Here is a 13,756-nt window from a genome sequence, read left to right as displayed (position 1 = left end):
CGCACTCAATATTTGTTAAATACATGGATACATGCTAAAATAGAGTTATATAGAGGGAGTATGGGAGCCTCCAAAAGGGACATTTGCCTAGTTTTATGTGGAGATACTGGACTGGAGGGTGAGGTAAGGGTGTTACTTCAGAATTATCAGGAAAAATTCCTTAAAGATGAGAACTAAGCTGAGTTTTGGGAGGCAGAGGAAATTAGGTAAAAGTGGAGTTGGAGGTTGCTTAGTTTCCATATCTTGTGGAGGAACTTCAAGCAGTTTCGGAGTGCCAAGACATCAGTCTGCAAATGTAAGCAGCAGAGAAATCTGGAAGGGCTTTCTAGGCTGTTTTATATATTTCCATTTTAGTCTACATATCAATATGCTTATTTTTAAAACTTGTCCACGGATCCCTACTACACTGATGCTAAGGACTGCATCTTGTCTGTTATCCAGGTTCCCAGCACAATAATGGGGATATGGTAGTTCCTCAAAAGTTAATGCAGATATGAATGAAAGAACAAACGAAAAGAATGACAAGTAATGGTATTGTGAACACCCTTCAGTGATGAAGTCATCTGGATGGTGGGGATGTCAGGAACGGAGCCTATACCAGATTAGACAGAGACCTACTCAGCATCTTACCTAATGGTGAGGTGAGTTTAGTGAGCCTGACATCTGAGAAATAAAATCAGAGAGAGGAATGTTGGGAGTTTCAAACTGCTTTCCTAGCGGGAAAGTGAAAACACAAATACAGTGGGGTGCGGTGCCTCAAGACTGTAATCCCATTTTGCTGAGGCGGGACGATTGCTCGAGGCCGATTACCAAACCAGCCCGGGCAACATAGCGAGACCCCGCTATGTTGTAGAGACCTCATCTCTACAAAAGAAAAAATTTGAAATTAGTGGCAAGCGCCTGTAGTCTCAGCTACTGGGATGAGGAGGGAGGATCGCTGGAGGCTGCCATGAGCTACGATCGCTCCACTGCACTCCAGCTTGGGCGACAGAGCGAGACCTTGTCTCAAATAGAGAAAGACAGACAGATAAGATAAACAGACTTCCGAGTTTATTAGGGTTTGTAATATCTAGGTTCCAATGAGCAGCAATGGAAAGGGCCTGGCCGATTAGTATGTTACATCCGGAAGTAACGAGACGAATAGACAGTCGGTTGCACGTTGTAGTCGGGCCGGCAAACTAGGGACACCAACGCGCAGTTAAGTGCTGGGACTTCCCAAACCTGGAAAGCGGACTGTGTCTCTGCGACTATGGGCTGCCACGAGCGCTGAGCGGCCGGGTATTTGGCCTCCAGGAGGAGGCACTGTAACCGCAGCGCGGAGAGGGCGGAGGGCGGAACGCGGAACGCTGAACGCAACCACCCTAGCTCCCGACGGACGCAGTTTCCGGTAGCACTGGCGAGCTCCAGGCCAGCTGCGGAGAGACTCCCCTCCGGCGAGAGGGCGACCTGGCTGTGGGGAAAGACGGGCTGGGGCCTGCAGTTCCTCCTCCGGAGCATCCCCTCCAGCGGGACCACCCCACGCTGCAGCACGGGCTTCCGGCCTCTGTCGTCAGTGGAGATAATTCGAGGGCACAGCGGGCTCCGGAGGCGCGGTAAGCCTATCCCGCCTCCCAGCCACAGCCACCGGCACCCGAGAGGACAGCCGCCCGCGGCAGACTTTTTTCCCGGCAGGAGGCGGACGGCCCATGTCCTGGAGAGGTGGGCTCGGGGGAAAGCTCTGGGTCCCACCACTACTTCCTGGAGACGCCGGGGAAAGCAGGCCGTCCTTCGGTTCACCCACTTCTCCGATTGGTTAACTCCCCTCTTAATACGCCCCCCCCCGGCTGGTGATTGGTTGGGATACACCGTCTGTCACCTGCTTCACTGTGGGAATCTAGGTCGCTAAGCGAAGCGTTACTTGAGGCTCGGTTGGGAAGAGGTTAGTTGGGCCCCTGGAGCCCACTTTGTTTATCGTAGTGAGGATCGTCCCCGGCGCGAGCTTCCGTCGCAACCGCCAGGAAAGAAACCAGTAGTGGGACGGAGGGCGGGGGTGGCAAGAAAGTCAAGGTTTAGAAGTAAACTGGAGACGCCTAACCGTGGTAACATCCGAATGGGAACCGGATAGGAAGGAAGGCCTTTGAGAGAGGAGGCGTAAATCCAGGAGCAGTGACAGGGTAGGAAGAAAGGCCTAAGTTTGTTGTGGGAGGAAGGCGCCTTGCGGGAGGTTTTCGTGACCTAATTGTATGGGAATCTAATTTTCTAGGTGTGTCTAACAAAATCCACTGGAGAATTTGCTTTGGCTTTGCAGCAGAGTGGCCCTCAAAGAGAGTTTATTGAATTATTCAACTATCTTTTATTGCTTTCAGATGTGCAGCTCTCAAAAAAGGCACAAACAATTGAAGGATGTATACCATGGCATATGTTAAAAGCATGTTGAAAGAAAAATAAGGTATTCACTTTGTTTTCATTGTGATTAATTGTATAAGAAAATTACCTTTGAGGAGAAGCTCTTAAGTTTTAATATTAAGGTAGCTTGATTTTATGATAGGTTTCAACTTGTAAAATTATTTATTACAAAAATCATATTATCGCTGTACCTACCAAATATGCTCTTTGCTAATTATTGTCCTAATCTGAAAATAGAAATCTTGAGTTTTTAGTAGTGTTAATTCATATTTGAGTGAATAATGCTACTAGGTCATTTGATCAAAATGGCATAATAAAATAACCACAGTGAAAAAAAAATCCTTGAATTTGTAGTTTAGTGTTACAGGTGAAATTGAATGGTTGCTTGCTCCTACAGTATTTTAGAATTCTAGGCTAACTTTACCTTATATTTAAAGCAGCTTGCTTATTAAACACCCGGTATATTTCGAGAGGCAGAGTTGTACAGTTGCTTCACTGGTAGCCTAACTATTTGAGCCTCCAGCCTCTCCTGAGTCAGATGCTGGATTACTCATACCCCTTAGTTACATGCCAGAAATTGTCGAGGAATAGTTTATTTCATCTGCAGTTGCAGAACACCCAAATTAGCTCTTAGCAGACCTGGCTCTTACGTGGAAAACTCTAATTGAGGATTGGTGGATGATGAGATCTGGGCATCTGTATTTTTAAAAATATCCTTAAGTGAGCTTGAGAACCATTGCTTTAGTGTGGCTTACTAAATAGATGTGTTTATGAAATTCTAAAATATTACAAAACAAACATCTTCCTCCTGTGATTTCCTTATAGTTTAAAAGTGAGCTTCTCAGGAATGACATTTAAATATAATCCGAAATAATGTTTTCTTAGGCAAAGTCAAGAAGTTCCACTGGCACTCTGAAACCCCTGGGACTAACCATTCCAGGCTTAAGGATGAGGCTTGATATGGGGAGACACAAAGTGCTCTGATGTACTTTCACAGTCCTTGAGCCATACATGATGTCTTGTTTCCTGTTGGGTTTCAAAGTCTTCCTGGTAGGCTTTAAGGAGAGATCACCTCCCAGTCTATTCGGTAGATATTAATTAGGCTAAATGATTTTCACCTCGACAAAGTGCAGTGGGGGATAATATTACCTTCATGAGCCTTATTTTGGAAAGAATACCTTGCTGAAAATAAATGTAAAGCATATCATCCCAATAGCCCTTTGCTTATTAAGTGAAGAATGTGAATAATTCAAGCCTAAAATTTTAATTGTGAAGTACCCAGATATTGAAACAGAAATGAGGACTTGCAGATCAACTTTTCCAGATCGTCAACGGGTAAACAATGAGATAATCACTATGGTATTTAGGCATGAGCAACGTGTGACACATCCAAATCCAGTCTTACTTAATGACTTTAGGCAAAGAAGTAGCTCCAATTGTGTTGTATTTCCTAGAAGTTGTTTTGCATTTTATATGTAAGTTTCTCACTGCAAGATTTGGCAAATACAGTTTTTGGGTAGGGGACAGCATTCAAAAATTAAGAAAAACTAAGTTAAAAACACAAAGCCATATGCGGTTCATAACTTAACACCTTGAATTTTGTTTATATTGTTTGAACAGAAAGGCAGGAATCTCAGGATGAGTCAGTCTCGATCTAGATCAGATGGTGGTAGTGAAGAAACTTCATCTCAGGACCATAATCATCGTGAAAATGAGAGAAGATGGCAGCAAGAGCGTCTCCACAGAGAAGAGGCCTATTATCAGTTTATTAATGAACTCAATGATGAAGATTATCGGCTTATGAGAGACCATAATCTTTTAGGCACCCCTGGTAAGAGATGGGTAAAAGAGGAGACAATTTTTTTCATCATTAGATGGAGGGATTTCAAAATAAGGAGAATTGGTAGTTCTCCCTGCTTTTCTTTATGAAAATATAGTGTATTGCTTTTGTGAGTTTAAGAACGTCTTAGTATAACAAAGTAGAAAATCACTGGTTTACTTCTGTATTTTATAAGATAAAAATATGGAACATGGAGCACTATTATACAAATGCCTAACTAACAAGGAGGTTAATGTACATAATAGTGTTAAATATTTACATATATGGTCCTATTTGCAATTTTTATGCAAATAAAACATGACTTAAAACCCAATTTGAACTCATTTGGGGTATTATAATTTATTCAACTGAATTAATAACTCCCCCCATAGCCCAGTGTGTTCCATAAAATTTTTACAAATGAACTAATGAAAATTTGTATATTTATATGTTGTGTGTTTGTATATTGATGACCCCTATAATGAAGTATTTGGGGTAAAATTTAAGTATGGATTTGAAGTTTTCTGTATAAATGCTCCCTTAATTTCTTTTTAACTGACAAAAATCACAGAGTTATAGCTTATTGGTTCCTAAGTGTATCAACTGGCAGCACTTTACAAGCTATTCAAATTGATCTTATTTTAATAATTTTTAATAAAAGATTAATAAATGAAGCACAACCAAATTGATGTACATTTGCTCCAGTTGAATATTTTTAACTGTCTTCAATTTACAGAACGTATGAAAGTAATAAGACATTTGTCTTCTACAGGTTGCTAAAGATTAGTCTTACCCTACATGAGGTTTAAAAAAACTTAATTCAGAATTGAATTAAACAATTTTTAATTTAAATGGCAATTTTTCATTGTTTTAGGAGAAATAACATCAGAAGAGCTGCAACAGCGGTTAGATGGGGCCAAGGAACAACTAGCATCTCAGCCTGACATGAGAAATGGAAGAAATTACAGAGGTACTATGGAGTCCTTTCCATAAGGAACAGGCTTGATTGGAGCACTTGCAGAAATGAAATTATTAGACCTAGTATAGTATGTTTGTCTTCAGTTTTTTCCAGTTTTAATGTGATACTCATTCAGATAATATGTATATGAATAGTGAAGCAGTATGGTTAGGCAGTATAGGACAGAGGAGTAAATGCAAAGATGTCTTAAACACGCAGATTACCTTCAGAGAGCTTTATGAAATAATATGCAGTTAATTCCCAGCATAGTTCTTTTTAATCTTGGACTGTATACACTACTTTTTCTAAAATGGTATTACTCAGCTTCTAAAGATTTATTTACAGAACCATGTAGAGACGTTAGGAAACCTGTTTTGTTTCTTTGTTCTGTTTGCTGGTTTACATATAAAAAGTTCTTGAAAGTACTGTAAAAGAACTTTCAAACTAAATAGAAGTTATAGAGTTAAACGTAAGAGCCACTTTTGTATCCTTCTTAACCAATTCTACTTCCCTCCTCAGAGGTATTTATTAGTAGTTGCACATATTATATCAAAATCATTGTATTAGTTACAGTGAAGTCTGTATAGAAACCCCAAAATGCAGTGGCTCAATAAGATAGCACCTGAATGTGGCTAGTATGAAATCCTCCTGGAATCCACTCAGCTAACAGAATGGTTCTACAACTGTGCTGTTCAGTAGTGTAGCTGCTAGCCCCATGTGACTATTTAAGTGGAAATTAATTAAAATTAAATAAAATTTAAAATTTAGCTTCGCATTCATACTAGCCACATTCAGGTGCTTAATAATCACATGTGGCCAGTGGCTTCTGTATTGAACAGCACAAATACAGAAAATGCTCATTACTGCAGAAAGTTTTATGGGGCATCACTGCTCCAGGGTGCCATTTTTATGATCAAGCTAAGTTGCAACCGTATCTAGGTTCTAGCTGGTAGGAAGGAGATCCAGGCAGTAGCCTGAGAGTAGGATGTATCACTTGCTCTCTCATTCCATTCATGAGAACTTAGTCTCGTGGCCACACCTAACTGCCAGGTTGTCCACGTGCCCATTTCTGATGCTTTTACAAAGGAAGAAGAGTAGGGTAGATTTGAGTAGGTAGTTAGCAAACTCTTTCACATGCACCATCATCACTACACTTTCGTTAATCAAAGAAGGAAGTAGCATTTAAAATAATTCATGTTCACCTGCTTTTTACTGATCTCTTTTTCCAAACAAATGGAAAGTGGACATTAACACATTTTGTTCTTTGTGTTTAGATATGTAAGTTGTACTATATAGATAAAATAATTAATACTGATCTTTTGAATATGTTTGAATGGAAAATGTACTCATCAAATATAAAATACCACATCACCTCTGGAATATGGCTAAGTTGCTGTTTACTTTATTGGCCTCAATGGCTGATTAATAGCTTTAACTTCAACATTTAAAAAAAGACTTAGAGAGATTGCAGTAATAAAATGAAATCAGAATGATGTCATATAATAGCTACTTTTGAGTAGAACAAACTTTAAAGTTGAAGTTTGTATGGATAATACGTTTTTAGTTAATGTGCTTTTTGTTAAGTTTTGTACTCTACGTAATCTCTACTGGTTATAAGTGGAAAATTTAAGCTTGGCACAGTGACAGTATCTTAGTCAAAGAAGTTTATATATGACATATTTATTTCTAAATTGATTAATTGAGCAATATTAATTGAAAGTCTGATTTGTACCAGATACTGTTGTAGACGCTGGGGATGTAACAGTGACTGACATTACAAAAATCTTTGTCTTCATGGAGCTTATATTCTAAATGAATAGAAAATGCATTTTATTATGTTTAACAGCTAACACCATTTATGGGGTGCCTTTTTATGTGCCAGATATTATGCTAATTATTTTATATATAGCATCTTATTTTATCCTCAGGATAACCCTATGAGATTGATTCTATTATTATCTCCAGTTTAGAGACAGGGATCAGCCATAGAGACCTTAAGTAACTTGCCTAGTTTCTCAGCTTCACACAAAGACAAGAACAGTAATGTGGTTTTAATGTTATATTCAGAGATTCACATGTGTGGATATATACATTTTTGGCAGCACCTGAGAAATAGGAAAAATTTCTAAGATTACAGAAATACCTACTTGCAAAAATGATGATTGATTTGACTTTTCCAGAAAGATTTCACAAATACAGGACAGATTTTACATAAAGTTTGTCATTGTATTTTATTGATAATACTATATTGATAAAGCAATTTAAATGTAAAATTTTGTTAGTGCATATATTTCTCATTTGCCTTAACATTTTGCTGTAATGGGAGATAGAAAGTAAGAGTGAGGATTTCTCCATAGCTTTGCATAAATAGTATTTAAAGTTTTGTAATTATGTAAATAGTAATTTAATTTTTATAATATGCTGTAGTATATACTTTTCTTTTAGAAAGGTCTTTTTTTTTGGCCATCATTTTTTCATTAAAATCCAGAGATGTTCTTTATTATACACTTTGTTTTTCACAAGTTTTCAATAAAGCTGTAAGGTGTGTCTTAGAAATTGATCTTCAGTTGATTTGCTTTGCTTTCTAGACTCTGAAGTGCCTAGAGAAAGTTCAAATGAAGATTCTCTTCTAGAATGGTTGAACACCTTCCGACGCACAGGAAATGCAACTCGAAGTGGACAAAATGGGAACCAAACTTGGAGAGCTGTGAGTCGAACGAACCCGAACAGTGGAGAGTTTCGGTTTAGTTTGGAAATCCACATAAATCATGAAAATAGAGGATTTGAAATTCATGGAGAAGATTATATAGACATTCCACTTTCAGATAGTAACAGAGATCATACTACAAATAGGCAACAAAGGTCAACTAGTCCTGTGGCTAGGCGAACAAGAAGCCAAACCTCAGTGAATATCAGTGGTAGTAGCTCCCACATTCCAAGGACTAGGCTGGCTTCAAGGGGGCAAAATCCAGCTGAAGGATCTTTCTCATCATTGGGAAGGTTAAGAAATGGAACTGGGGGAGCAGCTGGCATTCCTCGAGCTAGTGCTTCACGCACTAATTACAGTAGTCACACGAACCAATCAGGTGGTAGTGAACTCAGGCAAAGGGAAGGGCAACGGTTTGGAGCAGCACATGTTTGGGAAAATGGGGCTAGAAGTAATGTTACAGTGAGGAATACAAACCAAAGATTAGAGCCAATAAGATTACGATCTACTGTCAGTAGTCGAAGCCGTTCACCAATTCAGAGACAGAGTAGCACTGTTCATCATAATTCCCAAAGGGAAAGTAGACCAGTACAGCAAACCACTAGAAGACCTGTTAGGAGGAGAGGTGTAACTCGAGTCTTTTTAGAGCAAGACAGAGAACAAGAACGCAGAGGTACTGCATATACCCCACTCTCTAATTCAAGACTTGTGTCAAGAATAACAGTAGAAGAAGGAGAAGAATCCAGCAGATCCTCAACTGCTGTACGACGACATCCAACAATCACACTGGATCTTCAAGTGAGAAGGATCCGTCCTGGAGAAAATAGAGATCGGGATAGTATTGCAAATAGAACTCGATCCAGAGTAGGGCTAGCAGAAAACACAGTCACTATTGAAAGCAATAGTGGGGGCTTTCGCCGAACCATTTCTCGTTTAGAGCGGTCAGGTATTCGAACCTATGTTAGTACCATAACAGTTCCTCTTCGTAGGATTTCTGAGAATGAGCTTGTTGAGCCATCGTCAGTGGCTCTTCGGTCAATTTTAAGGCAGATCATGACTGGGTTTGGAGAACTGAGTTCTCTAATGGAGGCTGAATCTGAGTCAGAGCTTCAGAGAAATGGTCAGCATTTACCAGAGATGCATTCACAACTGAGTAACTTAGATACAGTTAATGACAGGAGCCAGCACAGGGAAGGTTCCTCTCAAGACAGGCAGGCCCAAGGAGGCAACACTGAAATGCATGATGAAAACGAGACCACCCAGCCTCATACCCGAAACAGTGACACTAGGGGTGGCAGGCAGTTGCGAAATTCAAACACTTTAGTTGAAACTGGAACACTACCTATTCTTCGCCTTGCTCACTTTTTTTTACTAAATGAAGGTGATGATGATGATCGAATACGTGGTTTAACCAAAGAGCAGATTGACAATCTTTCGACCCGGCACTATGAGCATAACAGTATTGATAGTGAATTAGGTAAAATCTGTAGTGTTTGTATCAGTGACTACGTAACTGGAAACAAGCTCAGGCAATTACCTTGCATGCATGAATTTCACATTCATTGTATTGACCGATGGCTCTCAGAGAATTGCACTTGTCCCATCTGTCGGCAGCCAGTTTTAGGGTCCAACATAGCAAGCGATGGGTAAAGTGATGGGATCTCCTCAAGTACTGTTTTTTTAGTAGAACTGAATGTTCAAGCATTGTTTTGCCGAGTTATTTGTGATGAGCTAACCAGGATGAAAAATAACAGATTATATATAGTTTGAACTATTTTTTGTGTGCTTTTTTAAATTTGTTAAAAAGAGGAAATTTATATAAAATGTTAAATTATCCAGAAATACAAAATAGTCAATATTGCTAGAACCAAATAACCTCTAAGATGTCTTTATTTTGGTAATTTTGTCATGCTAAGCACTTTTGTATCTGCACAATTCAGTAGGTTAAAAATCAATCTTCTTTTTCTTAATAGTACAGCAGACTTTACTTTCAAGTTTCATAGGCTTAGTACTTATGTCTAGACATTTGTGTCTAAATAAGCTTTTCATTAACTTTTTATTTTAAGGACAGTATCTTTTCATGAAAGAGTATTTGGCTGAATGTTTGCTATATATTTGTTACTTGAAATGTTAAATTTAATATGCAGCATACCATATGTGTATATATAGGTATATAGTTTTAAGGTTAAAATATTCAGCCGACAAGCTTGGTTCGTATTTAGGCTTTTGGGCTAATACTGCACATGGCACAATGTTTATTGGCAACATCATCTCAGAGAGAAAGGGGATTCAGATATAATTTTAAACTAGAGATACTTTACTGAAGCGTCTCTGACAATCTAACTTATTAGATAGCAAGCAATATATACTGAAAAAGTATTCAGGAATGGAAAAATTAGAGCATATAGGTTATTTAACTTGTGTTCAGCCTTTTTGTAACTTTTTTGAAAGTGCAAACAATTCTTGGGATTATTAAGTAAGGTATACAATATGCATGGTTTCTCAAATTTAGTTTTAAAATTAAAAAAAAAGTCTATAAAGAAATGCATAGATAATATGTTAAGTTCACTTGGAAGCTAAAAATTTGCAATGAAATCAAAACCAAAACCTTTAAGAGAATGTAGAGTTTATATAAACACAAAGTGTGCATTGACGATCTGTTTCTACCAATAAATATTAAAACAAAGACTGTATGTGAACTATTTTTTTCTGTTGCTCCACTGTGGTTTATTCACCCACCTAATATTTTATACTAGATGCCAGGCAGTGTTACGGTATAGAGTATTCCCCAGATGACAGACAAAAGTCCCTGGCTTCATGGAAAAGATATATTTGCTCTTAGAAACTGAAAATCAATTGATAAAGTGAATTATTATTCTTACTTTCACATTTGCTTGTGAATATATGACAGGATTTTCTTGTGGTGACACTGCTTGGGCAAAATCACAAGAATAGCACTTAAGGCCAGATTCTGAGATTTAGAAATATCACCACATTTAATTTTTCTTTCTGACTGGTGAATATATTCAATTCATTAGGTTAGATGCATGCCCAAGAATGTTGAGGAGTGCATTTAACGCATAGAGTGAAAGGTTTTCATAAAAGTTGTGACTTTGTTTGGAGTAAATTATTTATATAGGTCAATTTGAGGACATTAAGAGTGGGAAGGTTGATTTGGATCAGATTTGAAGGCTTTACATAGCAAACTAAGGACTTTTTTATCTTATCTTATAGAGATGTTAGATGTCTCTCGATTTTAGTGGCAGAGGGTAAGATCATTTTTCATGTCCCAGGAGGATGGGTCTACTGCAGCATATAGAACACAATGGAATGGAGAGAGATGGGAAGCAAAAGAACTATTGTGACAAAAGACATCATTATTTTTATTACCAGTTGTCATCAGTTGTTATCTAACCTAGAGTGATGGCAGTGAAACTGAAAGGAAAGAGAAGGGTGTAAAAAATTTTTTTTTTAAAGACATTATTTGGTCTCTAGTTAAGTATGAAGGGGTGAAAGAGAGTCATATATTTACAGATGAAGAGAGAATCACCCAGGTGGAGGAGGGAGAGGTAGCACAAATCAGTTACAAGTTATGCCAGTTTAAACATCTTGAACATAACTCATACATCTCACTTATTTTAGTGTTACAATTTGTCCCTAGTATGAGGAGAGACTAAATTCAAGTTTATTTATTTATTTATTTATTTATTTTTTGAGATGGAGTTTTCGCTCTTCTTGCCCAGGATAGAGTGCAATGGCATGATCTCAGCTCACTGCAACTTCCGCCTCCCAGGTTCAAGCAATTCTGCCTCTGCCTAGCTGGGATTACAGGCATGCGCCACCATGCCCAGCTAATTTGGTATTTTTAGTAGAGACAAGTTTCACCATATTGGTTAGACTGGCCTCGAACTCCCGACCTCAGATGATCTGCCTGCCTCGGCCTCCCAAAGTGCTGGGATTACAGGCATGAGCCACTGCGCTTGGCCGGGATTTATGTCTTATACGGAATTTTCCTTAGGAAGTTCTACCTCCCTTGGCCTGATGCAATAGGGAAATGAGGAGGAAAACGAAGAGGGGGATGAAAAAAGTAAGCATACAGAAAAAGGCACATTGATTCTTTGACTTGGTCCTTTGCAAGATGTGATAGTGTTACCAGCATGGAAATAAATCCCATATAGGCATTTGAAACAGAAGCAGGCTGTGAATTGTATGGAAAATTCCCTGAAAGCAGCAGTACAGCTTAATTTTATAAATTGATAACCCAGTTGAGAACAAAAAAAGATATTCTTTAATATTTTCATTCATTTCCCAATAAACAAGGCTGATGACAAATACAAAGGCCCATTAATCTATTTCTAGCTTCTATTTAGCAATGATTGTACCCTTTGTGGTTCCAATATAGATAGGAACAAATAGTTAGAAATTCTTCATTTGAATATTATGTTCCATGTCAGGTCCGTAGAGCTTGTTCTTTAGAGTGTGGCTGTCTGGAAAACTATTTCTAGATTGGCGGCTTCCAGCTGCTCTCCCACATAGTTACATCTTTTCACCCTGGTTTCTCCTCTCCTAGATTTTTTGTTTCAGCCAGCATTATGACCCATACTTAATTATCACTCTTATGAGGCTATTTTCCTTTCAGTATTTAACATGAATTCACAATTTGAACCTCTGAAGGCCTCCTTTAAGTATTTTTGCTACCTAACCTAGTAATTGGCAGAGTTTAGGGAGTCAATCACTTCATGTGGCCATTTGACTCCAAAGCTCCTGGTTTTCCCACTATGCTGCATTCTGGAGAAGCAGAAATGCCTTGGAAAGTTTTCAGTCTAATTTAATTCCTCCTAAAGATATTTTTCTAATTTTACAACTTTGTTCTATCATGTGTCTGATTACCCTAATTTCCATATGCAAATACATCCTGTCAGGAATGGAGGAGAAGGGTTGTCCCTGAAAGATATAAAACAGAATATAAAGATGAATCCAGGAAAGAGATGAATGTGGCATCTGAAGATGCTGCATTAAGGGCCAGAGTTAACGAGCTCAGTCTGAGGCATTTTCATGTATATTACTCCAGATAAGAACATCTAATGAACTTTTAATCTTCCTGCATCTCTTCTTTGGAATAATCTGTGGCCAGGGGAGGGAGAAACTAGAAACGGCACTTGAAGGCCAGGGTAGTTAATTCCCTTTGCAGTAGTGGGCGACTCACTTGGGGTCTCTCCCTCAGTCCTGTGTAACATTGGAAATCATTGGAATCTCTGTATAAAGAGATGGTTTCCCAGGAAATCATCTATCATTGAGAACATTGTCCCATGTTCCAAAAGCCATGATGATGGCTGTCGGTGTTTTTTTCTTTAGTCTCTAGAGACAGATTGCACATTATTTTCAGTGAGTATGAGTGTGCTAGTCCCTGAATATATTTGCCCTTTTGATCATCAGAGATTCATAATTACTTTCAACAAGTTTAGTTTGAATATTAAATCTCTGAAGACTCTGAATTTGCCCCTATATATTTTACAATTGTAAAATATAATTTTTAATTTTTTAAGGCAGAAGTGTCGAGGGCGCATGAGAGTCATGATGTGGCCCTGCTCAGTTCCCCATCTTTGTGCTTCTTCAAAGGACTGTGAACCCCTTGGTTATCCTCAGCACCTAGCATGATACCTGGTACATAGTAGGTCCCTCAATATATATTTAATGAGCAAATGCATAGAAGTTTCAGTATATAGGTAAACCCTGGCTTACAAATACCTTCTACATTAAAATGCTGTTTGTAAAATTTCCTACGAAACTCAGAACACAATTCCCCAAGAAATAATATCCGATGTTTGTGGTTTGAGGCAAGAGAGGAAAGGCTCCCAGGCCAGTCCACAAAACTGTATATAACCCA

At 38.5% G+C, this 13,756-nt stretch overlaps 1 protein-coding gene across 4 annotated transcripts; it reads left to right on the top strand.

The window, feature by feature from the left end:
• The first annotated feature begins 1,387 nt into the window (after positions 1–1,387).
• On the top strand, positions 1,388–10,559 carry RNF6 (ring finger protein 6). Of its 4 annotated transcripts, none has more exons than XM_032294356.1 (5): positions 1,388–1,698; positions 2,346–2,428; positions 4,006–4,216; positions 5,079–5,174; positions 7,751–10,557. In XM_032294356.1, the coding sequence occupies exons 3-5, from the start codon at positions 4,024–4,026 to the stop codon at positions 9,517–9,519; spliced, it is 2,058 nt and encodes a 685-aa protein (XP_032150247.1). In that variant the 5' UTR covers positions 1,388–1,698; positions 2,346–2,428; positions 4,006–4,023; the 3' UTR covers positions 9,520–10,557. The 4 variants fall into 4 exon arrangements, with proteins under 4 accessions (XP_032150247.1, XP_032150245.1, XP_032150246.1 ...); XM_032294354.1 differs by having other exon boundaries at positions 1,457–1,592; XM_032294355.1 differs by having other exon boundaries at positions 1,698–1,918.
• Positions 10,560–13,756: the final 3,197 nt, after the last annotated feature.

Source organism: Sapajus apella, unplaced genomic scaffold, assembly GCF_009761245.1.
Source record: "Sapajus apella isolate SASKATOON/1434 unplaced genomic scaffold, GSC_monkey_1.0 scaffold32, whole genome shotgun sequence".
NCBI classification, from domain to species: Eukaryota; Metazoa; Chordata; class Mammalia; order Primates; family Cebidae; genus Sapajus; species Sapajus apella.
This window is presented reverse-complemented; position numbering and strand designations above follow the sequence as displayed.

Bases quoted from the DNA above. Each gene is read 5' to 3' on its own strand.
- RNF6 (XM_032294357.1), top strand. From the start codon at position 4,024: ATGAGTCAGTCTCGATCTAGATCAGATGGTGGTAGTGAAGAAACTTCA. The intron at 4,217-5,078 runs GTAAGAGATGGG...TCATTGTTTTAG, and splicing joins TAATCTTTTAGGCACCCCTG to GAGAAATAACATCAGAAGAG. The intron at 5,175-7,750 runs GTACTATGGAGT...TTTGCTTTCTAG, and splicing joins AAATGGAAGAAATTACAGAG to ACTCTGAAGTGCCTAGAGAA.